General features: G+C 43.6%; 1 protein-coding gene, 2 long non-coding RNA genes and 1 other non-coding gene across 5 annotated transcripts; 2 read left to right on the plus strand and 2 right to left on the minus strand.

The window, feature by feature from the left end:
• Position 1: 1 nt before the first annotated feature.
• Positions 2 to 4,920, minus strand: LOC120645300 (putative disease resistance protein RGA3). Its single transcript, XM_039922101.1, has 3 exons — positions 4,733 to 4,920; positions 3,505 to 4,592; positions 2 to 699 (listed from the first exon to the last, which is right to left on the minus strand). Exons 2-3 carry the CDS (start codon positions 4,588 to 4,590, stop codon positions 85 to 87), a joined length of 1,701 nt encoding a protein of 566 aa, XP_039778035.1. The 5' UTR covers positions 4,591 to 4,592; positions 4,733 to 4,920; the 3' UTR covers positions 2 to 84.
• Positions 4,921 to 8,315: 3,395 nt separating this feature from the next.
• Positions 8,316 to 10,207, minus strand: LOC120645304. The gene is made up of 2 exons (XR_005664224.1): positions 8,874 to 10,207; positions 8,316 to 8,773 (listed from the first exon to the last, which is right to left on the minus strand). It is a non-coding gene; the product is annotated as an uncharacterized LOC120645304 (long non-coding RNA).
• Positions 10,208 to 13,407: 3,200 nt separating this feature from the next.
• Positions 13,408 to 16,594, plus strand: LOC120645305. 2 transcript variants are annotated; one of them, XR_005664226.1, is made up of 3 exons: positions 13,408 to 13,530; positions 13,607 to 13,697; positions 14,376 to 16,594. It is a non-coding gene; the product is annotated as an uncharacterized LOC120645305 (long non-coding RNA). The 2 variants fall into 2 exon arrangements; XR_005664225.1 differs by lacking the exon at positions 13,607 to 13,697 and having other exon boundaries at positions 13,416 to 13,530.
• Positions 16,595 to 17,474: 880 nt separating this feature from the next.
• TRNAK-CUU lies at positions 17,475 to 17,547 on the plus strand. Its single transcript has one exon. It is a non-coding gene; the product is annotated as a tRNA-Lys (tRNA).
• Positions 17,548 to 18,740: the final 1,193 nt, after the last annotated feature.

Below are 18,740 nucleotides of genomic sequence, written 5' to 3' on the forward strand. Positions count from 1 at the left end.
GCCTAGAGAAACAAGTTAAAGAATCACCCGGCTTGTAGTTGATTTTGCAATTTATAATTAATGTTCTAAGTGACACTCGCTTTCTTAGAGCGGCCCATTCTTCTGGAATGAGTTCACTTGCCGGCCCCACGGACATGCGACGCACAAGAAGGCTACTCCCGCCAGCAACTTGCATGCTATCCTGGACCGTACCACAAGAGAATCTTCTCTAGACATATATTCAGCAAAAGAGCGCACCACGTCATGCATTGTGCACTCGTATCCAGTGATAGGATGCTCTTCTGTAGGTTCTATGAGATTCCTCGTGATTAACTCCTTGTAGTACTCGGTTGCTATTTCCTCTAGCTGGTCATCATGTGAACTGCTTCCGCCCTGAGGTTGGATAAATCCCTCACTAATCCACATGGGAACAACATTTCTCTCCAAAATTCTTGTGGCTTTAGGGAAAAGGGAGCAGTAAAGGAAGCATTGCTTGAGCTGGGGAGACAAGTCCTCGTAGCTCAAGTAGATTCGTTTGTCCAGCTCCTCAGGCAATCCATCTACTGACCATGCACGATGGTGCAAAACAGCTTCCCAATCACCCTCGCTTTGAGGCTTGGTGCTTAGCAATCCTCCCACCACTTCGACAGCAAGTGGTAAACCACCACACTTTTTGATGATTTTCATCCCGACGTCCCTTAGGTGGTCAGTTCCTACTACCTGCCAACAGTTATAAGGCTACTTACTAACAAATAAACATTTACTCTTATATGCATGCATTTCTACTCCAACATGAAGATTTAAGATTCTAGATACAAAAAGATCTGACGCAACTATGAACCGTCTAATATGAATTCTTTTCACTCTTCACTCACGAACAATCGTCTCCTGGCCAATATGCTAAGGTTATATTTCGCCTTGGATGTCTTTTTCTTTTTTTAAAAAAAAGGCACTTCATGACAATTATACCTTTGTTCTACTTTGTGGGTCCACCTCATGAGGGGGCAGGGAGTGAAGGTCTACTTGTTTGAATTTGTCAGAACTAGCTTTTATTTTCATGAGCTAATAATAAATAGAGACTGGGTAAATCATGATGTCATTATACGTGCCTATTACATCCAATTTAAGGAAGATAGACTGGTATGCTTTTTACATCTGAAGTGTACTCAAGTTGAGTCATGCAAATTGCTAAGTACTGTGCGCCAAAGAACATTTCTGCATATAAGGTATAAGTTTATTACAAATTACACTTCTTTCGGAGCCTCTATGTATGTGTCCTATAAAGAAAACATAAATTCTAAAACATCCGGCCAGTAATTGTATAGACTCTCCTCATCACTGACAATAACAACTATCTATTTTGTTTTCTGAAAAAAATAACCCACCTTTGTTATTATGAAAAATTACCTAAAGTAACCCCAATACTTGCTTTTGAATTACCCACCTCTATCATTATAAAAATAACCTAAAGTAACACACTAAATGTGTAACTAAATTTCCTATTTATGTGATTACATTAAAAATGTAGAGTAGTAAACCCATTAATTTAATCAAATTTATTGACCTCTTTTATCATAAAAAATAACCTGAAGTAACTCCCTAAGTCCACATTGAAACCACATCCATATGCCATTATGAAGAAAATTAAATAAACAAACTACTCCTATATGCATGAATTTCTACTTCAACATGAAGTTTTAAGATTCTAGATTCAAAATGATCAGATGGAACTATGAACCGGCTACTATAAATTATTTTCACTCTTCACTCAGGAAGAATCATCTACTGGACAATATGCTAAGGTTTTGTTTCACCTTGGACAGTTTTTTTTTGATAAAAAGCACTTCATGACAAGGACATACCTTTGTTCTACTTTGTGGGTCCACCTCAAGAGGGGGCAGGGAGTGATGGTCTACTTGTTTGAATTTGTCAGAACTAGCTTTTATTTTCATGAGCCAATTTTAGAAATAGAAACTTGGTAAATTATGATGTCATTATACGGCGTGCATATTACACGCAATTTAAGGAACATTGACTGATATTTTTTTTAACATCTGAAGTGTACTCAAGTTTTTTACTCAGTCTTCGAAGATACTCATAGGGGTAGGATTTGCGTACGTGTATTCATAGGGGTGAGTGTGCGTGCATTGTGAGTGTCTGAGTTGTATTGTGTAATCTCAAAAAAAAAGTTGAGCCATGCAAATTGCTAAGTACGGTGGCCAAAGAACATTTCTGCATATAAGGTATAAGTTTATTACAAATTAGACTCCTTTCGGAGCCTCTATGTATGTGTTCTATAAAAAATATAAATCCTATAAATTCTTATAAAAATAAAGAAACATCCAGCCAATAATTCTATAGACTCTGATATCATTGACAACAACAATGATCTATTTTGTTTTCTAAAACAATAGCCCACCTTTATTATTATAGAAAATTACCTCAAGTAACCCCAATACTTGCTTTTATTACCCACCACTATCATTATAAAAAACATAAAGTAACCCAATAAATGTGTACCTAAATTACCTATCTATGTGATTACATTAAAAATGCAGAGTAAACACATTAATTTAATCTAAGTTATTGACCTCTTTGATTATAAAAATAACCTGAAGTAACTCCCTAAGTCTACATTGAAACCACTTCCATATGCCACTACGAAGAAAATAGCCAAAAGTACTCCATGTATATGCTTCTAAATTACTCATATCTACCACTAATTTTAATACTTAAAACATAACTCAAAGTATATGTGCATGATGCCTGCCATTATTATACAAACCATGTAAACATGTATGCAATAAATAACGAGCCATCGATTTCTATTTATTAACAATAAAAGAAAACCATATGGAGTTTATCAATCGATAAAGATTATTACATAGTATTTACATCAGTTTTGTGTTCAAAAAAGAGGGAGAGCACAAAGATAATCAATTTTGTTGATTAGCTGAGGGTCCTAGATTATCCACAAACTTATAATAGTTATAATTGTTTAAATGCATCTTAAAATCACGTGCAGGAGCACAAATGGATCGACATGTTTTCTAAAAATCTTAATACTGAATTCTCTAATACTATTAATAGATCTATAGATATGGATGCTTCATGACCTTGCAATTTTTCCTGATTATTATACTGCCTGGTTTTTCTCTGCCTATGAAAAAAGAAATATCTAATTAAGCGTGCGCACAATGTAAAGATTTGGTATTTTCATTTTATTTGAACCAGTCACGGCTCCGACCTCTTGTTCCAAATAAAAGATTCTAGCCTCACTTGAATCAAGTTCTAGTTTGAGAAGCCACGTGATGTGTACGATTTTATTTGTTAAAGTTCAAATTCTAGCACCCATAGATTACGAGCGCATAGGCAAAATCCTAGTGCGGTGTGCATGCACCAGTTTATCAGTAAGAAGGATTTAAGTTCGTGGGGTAGTACCGAATTAATAAAGAAGCAGATTTAACTGACTGTGCGCTTAATTGCAAAGAATAAAAAAATTGGTATATGTATAGACTAATTAACCTGATTAGGCTGCAGCGGCAGCTGTTTGTTGAGCAAGGACCAAGCGTCTTCTTCATTCAGTGGGCTGACATGGTGTTGGTAGAAGGAGGCTCCCATCCGTAGAGCCAGGTCCTCCAATCTTGATGTGACGAGGACCCAGTTCCCCGGCTGTTTCTGGCTGGCATTTCTGATTGGGACACTAAGCACTCGACTCCATGCTTGTTCACTCCACATATCATCCAAGACCAGGAGGAACCTGCCCGTGGACAGCCTGCCAGTGAGGGTCCGCGTGAGGAGCGTCTTGTCGTGTGTCCCTCCATGGACACCCCCCGCATGCTCGATTGCTGTCCTGAGCAGCTCGACATCGTCCAAGTGCTGGGTGATGCTCAGCCATACCTTCACCTTGAAGTGCTCTTGGACTGATGTTTCATTGAAGATCTTTTGGGCAAGGGTGGTTTTCCCCATTCCTCCAGTGCCCACGATGGACACCACCTTGATGTTGTGGCTACCACTGGTGATTAGCAGTTGGGCAAGCTCCCTTGTATCCTGCTTGATCTTGTCCCCAACAATGGCTGACTCATTGAACTCGGACGTCGTCTTCTGCATAGACCTTTCAGCATCAGTGAGGATCCTCGGCTCCGGATTGGAACCAAGGCCGATGTTGAACTTGAACCTGTCTGCCTCCTTGTGGAGGTCGTCAAGCCGCTGGTTGAGCTCCTTGATCTGGCTGCCTATCTTGTGGGCGAACACTGGATTACGCATGCAGAAGAGCAACGGCTGGAAGCAACCTGCAGGCACCTTCTCCTTCACACTACTGCTGCCGTCTGCAGTGGTGCCCCTCCGCTTGTCAGCCTCGAGGTGGCACAGGTCTATGATGTCGGTGGCGTCGTACATGGCGTCCTTGAGCTTCCTCACCCATTTCTTCACGGTCAGGTCAGTGAGGCGCCTCCTCTCAGCATCCGCGAGGAAGGCTTTGATGCTTTCCATGTTGTCCTCCAGCTTGGTGATCTCGCCGGAGACTCCCAACAGCATGGACACCTCCTCTTCAGCCATGCCCGTGAGCAGCTTCTTGACGTAAGGTGCCAGGGCATCCAGGACGGCCGCCATGGCTGGTGCAATGATTATTGAACAAACATGACTGTTATACCAGTGGGAACTCAAGCACGAAAATAATGCCGTGTGCTGAGTAATTTGATTGCCCTATTAGCTAGATAGCACACAAACATCGAGGTTGAATGGAAGTGCTCACCTCAATTATATTTGCAAGGCAGTGCCCTTAATTACCCCCCACGTTGAATGTCTCAAGATCGATCGAGTAACTAGTTTGTGAGGAAATAAAGGTCGCCAGAGGCTATTGTATAGGAAATAAAACCAGAAGTTATATATACGCACTTCATTTGCTTAAAAAAACTCAATAATCATTTCTTAATCCCTGATAACATCCGATCCGGTGGGCAAGACTTTTCAATATATTGGAGTAAATTCCAAGCAGGTCACATCATTCTGACTCAGCATTTGGTGGATGAGTGTGATGCCGCCGTCCCTCCGGCTATTCATAGTTCTGCATATATAATTTATATGTGACTTTTAAAAGTGTGTGTTCTTGTTTCGTCAGCTCGTCAAGCCCGCAAACGTGGACTACCAAAAGCTCTTGCTGTATCTGGTGAAACTCCTGCCGCGCTGTTCGTCCCGGCATGAGGTGGAGAGCTTTTAATTTTTTCTTGTACTTGAAAAGCTGATGGATAAACTAAAGAGTTGGTGGTGGATCACCTTCTCCCTACGTATGCATCCATTTGACCATTTCTACTGCCATGCATCAGACTCATCGTCAAGTTTTACGAAATGACAAGCATGCAGCCGGCTTAGCTTGTCGGCAGCTCCAATTGGTCGTACTAATCCATCAACCAATGCTCAAGAGAACTAATTAATAGCATTAATTTATAAAAAAAATAAGGCCTTGTTTAGATCTTTAGGTGTAAAGTTTTTGAAACATATGAACACACAGCTAAAGTATTAAATGTAGACTAATAATAAAACAAATTACAGATTCCATCTGTAAACTGCGAGACGAATTTATTAAGCGTAATTAATATGTTATTAGAAAATGTTTACTGTATCACCACATTGTCAAATCATGAAGCAATTAGACTCAAAAGATTCGTCTTGCAATTTGCACGCGAACTGTGCAATTAGTTTTTTCTTTTATCCACATTTAATACTCTATGTATATATCTAAATATTCGATGTGACGTTTTTTGCCAAAAAATTTTAGAATCTAAACAATTAATTGGAACAATCACATGTCTGCCCACTGAACGCGTGTCAGCGAGAATTGCGGAATCACATGCCTGCTCATTAGTGTCGTAGCTATTACACATCATCAATTCACCATACATGAGTAGTACGCACGCGCCTAACGCCCCTACGACCAGTTGGCCGGCTGGGGCTGGCGGCACCCCGCGGCGCGGGTTCGAGTCCTGGTGGACGCGAATTTCCGATGCCGCGGGGTAAAAAATCCCCTTCGCTGGTGGGCCAGGGTTCGGGGGGTTTCTCGGTCGGGTTAAGAGCCGAGGCAGTCGCTTCCTCTTAATGAAACACAGGTGGGGACCGTTTCAACCCCGATCGAGTTTTTTTTTTGAGTAGTACGCACGCACGCACGCATGTATGTATTAATTAATAACTGGAGGAGTTTAAACGAACGAATAAATCACCACACTGCTGCTCGATCAGCGGTTCTGACTGTCGCCTTTAGATAATGAGTGATTGACAATATTGAGTGGATTTAATGTATCTCTTAGCTCGTGATCTGTAGGCGTAGGATGCGACATGACGATCGATGGCATGCGGTGAAGGTCAAGCGAAATGTTAATGCTGATGAACCAGAACGGTGAAGGGTGAACGCGAGTAGGCTTGAACTGAGGGACCCGAGGAGTCCGGGTGGAGTCATGGGCTTTCCACATGGTGCACGGAAGAGCAAGAGTACATGGACGTGATGAAGACGGCGTCGGCCAAGTCAGATATAAGATTGTGTATAATTGCGTGGAGTGTATTGCTTGAGCCCCTTGGGCTGGTTATATAGGAGTACATGGTTTGAAGGCCAAGTAGCCTCTTCTAGGGATAAGGAAGGTTATTCTGAAATTACTATCAATCCTAAACTAACCATATCTGGAGTTGCCTAATATACTCTAACATCCCTCGCAGTCACAACGGAAGCGCGCAGACGATGAGTCTGGAGAATAAGCCAAACGGATGACATCCCCAGCAATCGCAACCGTCAATGTGCCGCAGGTGTTGTGCCTAGAATGGGAGCCGAATGAGGCTTGTCAAATAGATAGTAGCCCCATTGCGCCGAAGTAGCCGAGATCGAGGTGGACGTGGTCGAAGCCGTGGATGAGAAGTTTCGGTGTCAAATGAGCAAACCTCATTCTTTTTAGTGTCAAGTAGACAAATTTCTCAATGATAGGGAACGATGGAGGATGAAATGATGGATGAGCACGTCCTTATCCTTTTTGCCAGCTAGCAAGGCCAAAGGCTACATTAACCCATGGAATTGGAACCGATCGATTGAGGGATGGATCACTTTCTTTACGTTGATGACCACCGGAGGGAGCCGCGGCCGGCGGCTGGTGGACCAGTGAGGTGCCGGAGAAGAATCTGGACTGGTCGTAGACGAAGCCGCATATGAAGCAACTGGTTGTGTAGCCTCTCGCCTTGGTGCAGACCCCGGCGACCATAGGATTGGCCTTTTCGTTTACGGATTGGCCATCCATAGAATTGCGAAGAAATAATGAGCCAACATTTCCAACAAACGACATGCCTCAATCATACTCGCCTTTTGATCCTCAAAAGGCTGCAACTGCGCCCAATGGCTATATATGCTGAAGATGGTGGGGTTATGCTGCACCCTGGTTCCTGGACGACTTGGTTGCCGCGTAGTCAGTCGTGGCCTTGAGGACACTGGTGACTGGACAGCGGTGTTGAACACAGCGGCCGGCATGGACGACGCGTTCTGTTGGCTCCGATCCTCTTTTCTGCCGGCATGTCCTCAAAGCCATAGGTGTCAGAGGAAGTTCTGGTTGGAGCAGCGGAGGTCACAGCGGTCGTAGAAGACGTACGGTGACGTCCTTGTTGTAGACGACGCGCTAACGTCATCACGGCCGTGAATGAGAGCGTGTCTGGCACCACTCCGAGCATGGCGGTGGGAGGACGCCAGGTAAACACGCGCAGGAGCGTGGCAAACCTTCCGGTCCCGGGGAGCGTGGAGGATGACCCTTCTTAACTTCTAAATACATGTCTTCCTAGCCTCATCTACACTACTCTGTCACATAATAACTAGAGTGGAGTAATGTAGATGTGGCTAGCAATACATGTATTCAGAACTGGAGAAGGATCATCCTCCGTGTAGTGATTTTAATTACAAATACATGTATTCAGAAGTGAAGAAGGATCATCCTCCGTGTAGCGATTTTAATTACAATTAGAGATAGAACTAGAAACATGGCGTGGCTTTGCCGCGCCCTCCCTGGAACGGATTAGGCTTTTTTGGATGTGTATATTACAATCTAAATTAAAATATTGACAAGGTGAGTGGTTTCTAGAGTCCATGTTTCTTATGATCAAAACTAACATAGAAGCCAAATGTTTTAGGAAATATCTTTTCAGGCTTTCAGCTGTATTCATTCACATCAATACTCTGAAGAAATGCTGCAGCAGGCCTATCTGAGCATCCGTGTAATTCATTGTGTAGAACTGTGGATTAGTACTTGATGACAAAGAACAATTACAGAAGAAACCAGTAAAAACTACAATAACAGGGACAAACAATTTTAGTGAAAATAAATGAGATAGGAGCAGAATCATAATGTAGTTTTGGTATTATTTCCCCATGGAATTATGACCATTTCTGACAATGTGAAGAGATGATTAAAAAGAGAGCAACTGGTCTTTGCAAAGTTGCAAGCTGTCAGTCTCAAAAGTCATGATGCATGGAGCCGAGCCTCTCCCTGGACTTAGGCTCTTTCGTGGCTTCATCTCCTCGGCTAACTTCAGTCGTCATCACTTTCTTGTTGGCTGACATAAATAGATCCTAATAAGAAGGGACTTTGTTAGCAGAGACATTTCACCTTTTTTGTTAATCGTTTTCCTTTTACTGGTCCTCTGTTATATGCCAGGAAACAACAATGGACGAAATGCAAAAATCTGTCTTGAACAATTGAATGGTAGTAAATTATTTGATATAGCACATAAGAGTTAACTCGGACTCATTGCTATATTTGCCATCGCCAGCAACCTGCAGTGCAACATAGTCATTTGATTAACATGGTACAAGAAACTGCAACAAAGCAGAAGAATCATAAAAAACGAGGTCTCATAGACAAGCAATTAAGCACCTGGCGTGTATCTCCTATGAGTGAAGGTATATCTTGTATATACAGATACATCAAGGCCGGCCCAACTTGTGCGGCCAAATCCAATCCTTCATAGCACTCAATCAACTCAATCATGTCTCATGTATAATGGTATATTGATAATGTACAAAAATTTTAAGGGTATTAAAATTGTGTGGTTGCTATTTCAATTGTACTAATTTTATCAGCGCTAATACCATGTTGATTTTATTTAGTTGAAATTTGACCTTGGCATATGCATTGCCCTACATTACATGTCAACTCTAGAACAATTATCTTGTTCTCGTCAGCATAAGATTTCAAATCGGTATTTCTTATCTGAGTATGTGACTGAGCAAGCAATAGAAATGAACCTAGCAAATTAATGCCTTTATACTTAATTGTTCTGAGCATGTCGGTGGATACTAAAGAGCCCAGAGCATGCCAACGTTGGGGCTAGAGAGGCAGATATAATGCGCTCAACAAGATTACTTGCCGGAAATTGAAGAAATGGATGAAAACTAATACTTGACACACAATAATAATTGCTTCATTTGTCAATTTTCACTTGTTTAGCATCAGGAACAAGATCAATAAGTACTTCGTTAAAACATGCTTTGCTCCTGCTCAATCAAATTTATATGCTACATTGACATTTCATCAAACAGTAAATGGGTATGGAAGTAAATGAAGGGGGTCACCAGTAACCACACTTTGGCAGGGCTGATTATATCGGGGGAAAGAAAATTTACCTTTGTGCTAGCAACATATCCTTGCCGAACTAGCTTGCTTGCGGTATAGATGAATGATGTAGTGCGGAGCTTACGGTCTCACAAAAAGGTGCACAGAACCTGGAGCTGGAGTTGGATGCGTGGAGGTAGTGCCAGCAACAACGCTCGCAGGCTCGCGCTTCCTGGACCCTGCGGCGGAGACGGTGCCGCTACGACATGTGGTTGGGCAGGCGCCGAGGCTATGTGCTCGGTCGTAGGAAAATGGAGTTGACGCCGACCAGTGAGATAGCGGTGGCGGCAGCGTGAGCTTCACCACTAGAGTCCACAGAAGCCCATCATGGAGGGCGACGAGGGCTGCCGGAGTAGCGTGGACAGCGGCAAGGAGGAATTGACTCCCTCGCCGCACGCCGAGTTCCCGCCTACTGAGGCTATGTGGAATGGATGCTGGGGAAGCAGTTAAGCAGCGTCAGGGCTCGCGAACACAGCACCCGTCCTCTTCGCCTTGTCGCCGTCCTAATCGATTCGTGCGACCGCCGGGCGGCGCGATGGACGGAGCGTGCTGGAGGCCGGAGCAGGCGGCGGGAGGACATGGAGTCGGAGGAGGCCAAGCGGCTGTTGACACCATTTTTTTAAAACACGTGTCAAGAAAGAAAGGTGATTTTTGTGAAGAGAAGGTGACTGATTTGGAAGAAACCAAAAGATGCACAGTGTTGGAATCGGCCGATGGGATCCGTCCGATAGACCAGAGGAATATGCCATGAAGATGGTGATTTATCTGTTCTGGTGTTCGGCCGATCGATAGTTGCCTATGAAGTCAAGGAAGGAGAAAAGGACCAGGACTCTACGAAAATCTTGATGATTCAATTGTAATATTTTAAGTAGTTTGCCTTTTAGAAAGTCTTTTCTTTTTAGTCAAGTAATATTTGCCGTGATCGGTTAGGACTTGATAACGCTAGGCTATATATATATCAGTTGTAAGGGACCGGAAAAAACTTGATACACATCCAATACAACAAACTTTTCAATTTCTTTGCACTTTTTCGGCGACTTCGCCTTTTCTTTTCTTTTTCGACGAGTTCTTTCAAGTTGATCAAAGACGCCTCACATTCGAGTGACTTGATTTGCTGGTGAGTTTTTGTTTTACTGAGTATATTTGAGCTTTAGCTACCGGGCGCATCGCTGTGGCTTCGTTCAAATCTATTCAAAAGTTATCAAGTTTATCTAGGCTTTGACTTCCGAGCGCATCGCTGGCGTCTCGTCAAGATTTATTCACCAATTATCGATATCGGCTAGATTTGTAGGTTTTTCTATGCTTTTTGGCCATTATCACATTAAAAAACATACTAGATCGGCTTTAGATTTTGGAGTAACACTTTTGTTACCTCAAGAGCCGGTTTAGATCTGTTTTTAGCTTCACATCATCTGAGTTACACATTCGTAGCTTAGATCTTGTCATACACACACGATCGGCTGTTCAAAGCCGGTTTTGTCGTTTAGTGTATCGGCTGATCCTGCCGATACGCTCGTTTACTACGCGCTTGCACTTAATATCTTTTTGTCGTCTATAGTATCGGCAAAGCTTGCCGATACACCCATCTGAGAGATATTCGAAATCCCAGCCGATATGCTCTCGAATTTGACTTTGTTTTCTCTCTTATCAATTTCAGGTCAAATTGACTGGCACGCTTGGTTGACTTTCCGTGACTCGGCGAACACTTGTTTTCGGATTCCAGTGTGTTGATTTTTGCATCAACAGCGGCGGAACGACAATCTGAAAGGAAGGATCGCGAAACCATAAACAGGCACCGGAACGACAGCTTGAGACCCTTCGTGATAACCAGTTCCAACCACTAGATCACAATCGGACGTGTAAGAAATAAGAGCGGCATGGCTGAACGATCGATCGATTTGGCCCGATGGCAGGGTCAAGTTTCGTCTATTAAAGAAGATTGGGACAATTGCAAGACTGTCCTTATTTTGAGCTTCAATTCCATGTTTGCCCTCATTTTTTAAACTTTGCACATTTACCCCTGTTTTTCCAAATCGAAGGCACCGTCTGCCCCTCTTTCTTATCATCGTGAGCTGAAGTTTAATAAAGGACCAAAAAAAATGTTTCGAAAAAAGAGAAAAAGGGAGAAAGACTAAAGTACCCCTTATCCAAATAACACGTCGCCTCTCCTCGCTCTTTGTTTCTGTCCGCGACATTCAACTGCGCCTCGACGCTTCCACTCACCAGCGCTAGGGTTCATGGCGGCGGCCGGCGGGTGCTGGGTTGCCGACGACCCGACGTTAAGCGGCCGGCGGGCGGGAGCTAGGCGGCCGGCGTGCAGGAGCCGGGCGGCTGGCAGCACCACATCCACTGTGCCGCCCCATCCCCAGGCTGCCGCCGCCCCCTTCCCAGACCGCCGCCCCCTTCCCAGGCCGCCGCCACCCCCTCCCCTCACTGTGCCGACCTGCCGCCCCTCAGGTCGCCGCTCCTCAGGCCGCCGCCCTCCCAAGGACTGCGCAGGGCCCCGCCACCCGCTCGATCTGCGCGCTCGCATGGGGGGCCGCGGGTGGGGCGCCGGTGCCAGAGACCACCCGATCGGTGCCGCATCGCCGCACTGGCCAGGCCACCTCGCTGCCTCTCCGCCCGAGGTGAGGGCAAGGGTAGGACCCCCTCCACCTCCTCAAACTCGTCCGCCGCCGCTAGCCCCCTCTCCAACCTTGCAGCGCCGCCACCATGGCCGCCGCTGCTCACCTCCGCCCGCCGCCATCGCACCACCCCTACAGGCCGCCTCGGCCCAAATTAAGGGAGGGGATCGATCCCCCGCGGCCCCATCTCCGTTTCCCCCTAGCCCTGGCCGCCGCCGCACCCTGGGCCTCCGGCGAGGCCCGCCGCTGCCCCCCCCCCCCCTCCTCTGTTTCACGGGAGAGAGGAGGAAGAAGGGCAAAATTGCCCAAAGGCCCCTGCCTTTTTCTTCTTTTATTTAAAAGTCCCCCTTCTCTCCTTCACGGAACAGGAGCAATTGACATGTCGAGGGTATTTTTGTTTTTTGATCTTGTACTTAACACCGTTAACTCTCCTTCACGGAATAGGGGCAAGTGGAACCTTCAGATTCAAAAAATAGGGGTAAGCATGCAAAGTTAAAAAAAAATAGGAGCAAACGTGCAATTACAGCTTAAAATAAGGGTAGTATTGCAATAGACCCAAAAAGATTAGAAACTTAGCAATAAATGATTAGAACAATAAGTTGAAAACTTCGAGGAGCTAGATATTTAGTTATATAGTAGAGCAATATATGTTGTTGGCAATCACTCGAAAGCCATCTCAGCTTCTTCTACCGTGGCTCTGACCTGCTACGGTGCCGGTGATGCGGTCTGCCATGGACGGCTGGCCAGCAGCCACATCACCTTCTACCTCGAGGCCGGGCACACCAAGTGCATATGTTTCCGATGAGATCTTTTGCTAAGGACAATTATATGCTAGTGTGAATTTGGGAAACCATTTGGAAAAATTGTTTGGATTCAAAATCTCTACTACATATAATTCACCAAGAAAAACTTTACTAAGTATACCCACCCAAATACTTACCACAGTCATTATCCCTCCTCAACCCTTCTAAGTACACCCAGAAATGTACACCCAAATCTCTACTAACTATTCAAATCAACAGCCGAGATTATTTCATAGATCAACTTTCTCTTACTCACTCAGATCCAACGGACCATATTGCCTGGATCAAACCTCCTCACTCGTCCCTCCTCCCCTCCTGCACGTGCGCCTCCTCCCGACGCGTCGGCTCCTCGTGTCGAAGAAGAAAAAAGCGGACGCCTCCACTCCGGCGGACGCCTGCAGGGGACGGCGCGGACGCTGCACCGGGATGCCGTCGTCTGCCCCCCAACGCCCGCCGCCACCTCCATCTCCTCAAGCACCGGCGGCATTGGAGGTGAATGGTTTCTTCTCCATACAATTCTCACTCTCCTCCCTCCCCAAATCCTCCATCATCCCGTTCCTCTTCGCAGATCCGCATGCGGGAGGCCACGGTGAGGGCGAGCGTGGCATGGCGGGGGCGACCTCCAAGCCTTGTCGAGGCTTTCTTGGAATTCCCGGCCTGTGCATGGATGAACTGTCGTTGGTTTTCCCCAGTAGTAGGCGCAGCTTCTTGATTGATTAATTGATTCGCCTCTTCCCGTGAATGGCGCCAAGATTTTGATTGATTAGCCTTGGTTGAGTCGCCACTATGTCCCCAGATTCTTTGTTTTCAACACCTTGGTTCTTGATTGATTAGCCTTTTCCTCATGAGTGGCGTTAAGATTGAGTTGCTCATGGAAATTCCTGATTGTTTGGAGTTGAATCAGGAACAAATTTTTAGTTACGGAGCCATGGCACTTTGATTCGATTTAGGGATCAAAGGCCAAGGTTCTGGTGGCTTGCAGTAGTCACAGACCACTTGTGTTGGTGTTTTTTTTTCTGGATTGGTTTGGTCGTCCTCCCCAATATTGCTGGTTCTACTGCAATAAACAGTTTCAACGTTTAGGGCATTTCTAGCTGAACTGAGATGGTGATCTCGCAATTGCATTATAATTAGGCTCTCTTATGAGATTGCACTGATTAATGTAGCAGGAATCTACTATTCAGTTTCTTGGAACAGGATTCGTGGCTTACATATTGTGCATGTATTGACATTATTTTCTTCATAGATATGAACCGTGGCATATCATGATGTTACTGTAACATTTTGGTTTATTTACACTTGAGTCTTATTCATAAATTTGTTCCTCCAAAATGCAGGACAAGCAGGCTATAAAACATACTTTGGATTTTGGAAGAAGAAGCTAGGAGGTGCCAGTGGCTGGTGCTATGGCTTGATTGTCACAGAGAGGGTGATAACATAGCATATGAAGTGATCGGAGTTTGTACAGGTTTGATGACGTGCTTTAGGGGATTGATTAAGCTACCTTAAGGATTTAAGTATTATGCTAATTTTAAAGAATTTGACTGAACTGGTGATCCTATCAGATTGCATTCTTCATAAACATTGTTGGCTACTGGTGGTCTGTTAGTGTGCCAGTGTCATCACTATGGGTCGTGAAGTTGGCTTATGATCAGTGAAGGTCCGTGGTTTTCCATTGGTATACCTGATCCGGTGAAGGTAAGTAATACTTCCAACTTTGTGCACTAATCACTATTTCTGAAGTTGGGGCCACCCAGCCCATCATATGATTGGCTCTTTATCTTGACTCTCATGCTTAGCATTTAATTGCCTATGTGGCTCACATAATCAGTAATTGGACACTAGGCACCACGGTTGCTTGGCTAGCTCATTTTTTAATTCTGAAATATATCACCATTGGTGTTCTACATGCATGTGAATACATGGTTTGTTTGGTCTGACTTCCAGAGGGGGTAAGGGAGTGAGGCTGTAAAATTAACCCTCTTTAGGGCTTGTATGCAGAGGATGAGTAACTGTATAAAATGGAAGGGGAACTTAAAGATTCTGAGATCTTTCTTTATGTGCAAGCTAATCATTATATGATAAAAGAGGTAACAGTAGGCTAATTTCTTTTTGTATGTATAGTTCAGTGCAGATAACAACTTGCATTTCCATCTGTATATATGAGCCGCTGATTCTGTAGATTATTTTAATATTTTGTATTCCTTTAGCTGTAGCAAAATAAGTTTTTTTTTACTCCTTTGTGCTGGTAATATCACCTCCTATTTTTTTGCATTCAATTTGTGCAAGTGCATCAAATGGTTTTGCTGAAATCGGACCTAAACCTGATACTGACTGATGTAGTTCAAGCTACCATTTTGCTTACACTGGTGCATAATTGTTACAATTGTTACATACATGACTTGTCAGGTGCTTGATTATCTAAGGTCTATGTATGGAACGGGCATGTGCTGCATTACCAGAAGATGGAATCTGTATGCAATGTTGCCTCAATTCAGTGTATTTTTTCTTTGCTGCAGTGCTTAAAATTTTTGGTATGAAAGATGTCCCTTTGGAGCTTTTCTGTTTTGAATTAGCAAGCACTATAAATGATACATGTACTATTATATTAGCATCATACTACTCTTGTTGACTTCTGCCTGTTGGACACTATGGAGAGCTTTCTCGAAATTGGATAGTTTGGATAGTCTCATTCTACCATAAATCGGCTGCTAGGTAAACTCATTCAACCTTGGTAGATAACCAGATTAATCAAGCTATACCTGCTGTTTTATTGTACAGTTTGGAGTTATATACTTGCTGATTGTTTATTTTTAAGCTTGACTTTTTTTTGGGCAAACACTCTTTAGTATTTTGATTTTTCTGTGCTGTCCATGCTAGGAGCATTGTGCTAAAATAAAAGCAAATGCTCATGGTTTTTGGTCTTACAAGCAATTCATTATATATAATTCAGAAAATTCATCCCTTGTTTTTGCCTTCGGGGCCTGTTAGAAGGGAGGTGATTATAAAAAAATATTTAAATTTAAATATATGCCTCTGATATTATGTAATAACTAAGGCATAGCCTAATCATTGATGCTCATGTAACTCCAATGTTCTTTTGCAGGTCATGAATTTCTTGCAACAGCCGAACATGTCTGGGATCTTTGACATGTTTTTTTTTAAGATTTCACATGTTTTTAGAAGTGAAGCAGCTAGGAAGCTTTGGCTATATTCCTCAAATATTACTCGGTCATTTTTCCGCATAACACTGATCTGCATTATTGTTACTAATCCAAAATTTGTTGACGCAGGGAGGGAAGAAGTTTCAGACCTACTTCCAGTGCTGTATCAAGGCCTCATGAGAAGGAGGTGCTTTCACTGCCTGTGTGAACATTAGGTCTTGGTTTTGCTAAATATCCAAAAATGTGTAATATATTTACTCTGATGGCTACTCTGTCGATATGTATGAAGAACAAACCAGTTTTGTAATTGTGATGGGACAAATATGTAGAAACAAGAAATGACCTTGCTCCACCATTATTCTGGCATATATCTCAAACATAATTCTGGTGTATGTCAACTGAATTTACGTTACTCTTTCCACCATAACTTCTAGGTTTCTGTCTATTTTACTCATCACCGCTCTATGAATTTTACTCTATGGATGTGTTTGTGTAATCAACATAATAACTCTCTTCTTTGTGTGAAACATATATTTGTTTGTTTGGGCTATGCATCATGTGTTGTTTGATGTATGTCTAAAATTTACCCGTGGCGTTAGCACGGGCACCTAACTAGTATTAATCAAATGCTAAGTTACGTAACCTTACTAACCTGTTTGGGCTCTAACACCTAACCAGCCCAGCCCGGCCTAACCCTGGCCTGCTAACACCTAACCACCCGGCCCACCTCCCCAGCCAGGCCGGAGCAGCCCAGCAAGCCGGCCCAGCCAGCCGCGACCCGCACCCAACGCCTTCTTCCTTTCACACCCGCTGACGATCCGGGCCCACCTGTCATCCTCCCTCTCCTGTTTCTCTTCCAGCTCATGCGCTAGGCGCTGCTCTGCTTTCGCCACCAAGCGCCGGCGCCTTGCTTCTTCGCCGGCGCCGCCAGCCCTTTCCTAGCGATTATTCAGTCAATTTTTTCGTCGTGAACGAGATGCGATGCGACCGTTACTCAACTAAAAACAGAGAGTACTGCACAGGGTGTCCAAACATTTCCATTAATTGTGCAAAATCCTTGCAGGATCGGAGGTATTGGATGTGAGAGTTGTTGTTGGCCTTACAAACCTGATGGATGATTCAGATCCATAGGGCATTGATTTGAGTAAGTCGTTGCCCAATAAATTTAATAGATGCCTCGTAGATTTTATTCATGCTCATCAGTGAAGGCAAATCTTGTAAGAAGCTCGAGATCACTGTGATGAGAAAGTATCAGAGGTCGCTGTCATATAGGCCCGTCTAGCTCAGTCGGTAGAGCGCAAGGCTCTTAACCTTGTGGTCGTGGGTTCGAGCCCCACGGTGGGCGTTTTTCTTTTTCTTTTTTCTTTTTTTTTGCTTTTGCTCTTCTCATTTCTGGTATCTATTTTTGCTCCGTTGCTTTTGCTCTTTCTAGGTATCTGTGTTGCTTTTGCTCTTCTCATCTCTGTATCTGTTTTTGCTCCCACTGTTTCACATCTGATTCATTTGCACAACTTATTACACTGGTAAATCATATTTGACCCCTCTAGATTTTCCTCAGTTATTACTATTTGCTGATGCATTACATTTGCTCTTTTTCCATCAATTTCAATTGGTAAATCGTCATTGCGCAATTCCCCATGCTACTACTAATAAGATGTTTTTAAAAACATCTTTTCTTTCTATATAATAAATCTTGAGTGTGTGTGCCTAGCTTGGTTCCTGGAATAGGATAGGAATAATCTTGAGTGCCTACTCGGCCTGGCTATCAATCATGTACTACCTCTACTTTTTCCCGGTAGCATGCACTTGATGATGCAATGGACCTTTTTTTCCCCCACCACTGTCAAAAGCAAGTCTAATGCTCACTAACAATAAGCTTTTCCTACGCTTGCTGATTTTTCTTTCCAAATTTTACGACGATCAACAAACGTATCGCCTTTGAAAAGCATCAAATTTCGGCCCTACCTTTTGTTCTTTCCCCAGAGGGAGTTACTGAGGAAGCACGCCGGGTTGCTGTCGTTGCGTGGACAAACCAATCCTCCAAACCGGCCGGGAGTATTTTCGTAATTTCTGTGGAACCAATTGTTTTAGGTTCCTTGAACAACGAAGTAACAAGGATGGTGTGACAGATGGAGCCTTTGTTAACTCGAAGCGATAACATTGTTTATGCCCCCCATCAAAGCATAAATACATATCCATCTAGATTGTTACTATGTACTACTGGATGTGATGATGTTTTATAATAATTGTTGTCTCAGTCAAAACAGATGATGCAGACAGGTTGGCATTGTATCAATAAGTTACAGATATTTGTAGCCATTAGCAGGTACGTCCATATTGCAGAAACTTGTTTTAGCAAGTGTTTGAGAAGAAGGAATAATTATTGAATTGAATGCATAGGTATGTATATATCTGAAAGCAACCTGTGACAGAATAAAAATTATATTCCATTCGACAGGGAAGAAAGAGAAGAAGGCACATTTCTTGCCGGCCGGCAAGGAATAGCGTCGTGAAATAGTGGCCTCTTAATTCGGTCTT

The sequence above is a fragment of the Panicum virgatum genome, chromosome 8K (assembly GCF_016808335.1).
Source record: "Panicum virgatum strain AP13 chromosome 8K, P.virgatum_v5, whole genome shotgun sequence".
Taxonomy (NCBI): Eukaryota; Viridiplantae; Streptophyta; class Magnoliopsida; order Poales; family Poaceae; genus Panicum; species Panicum virgatum.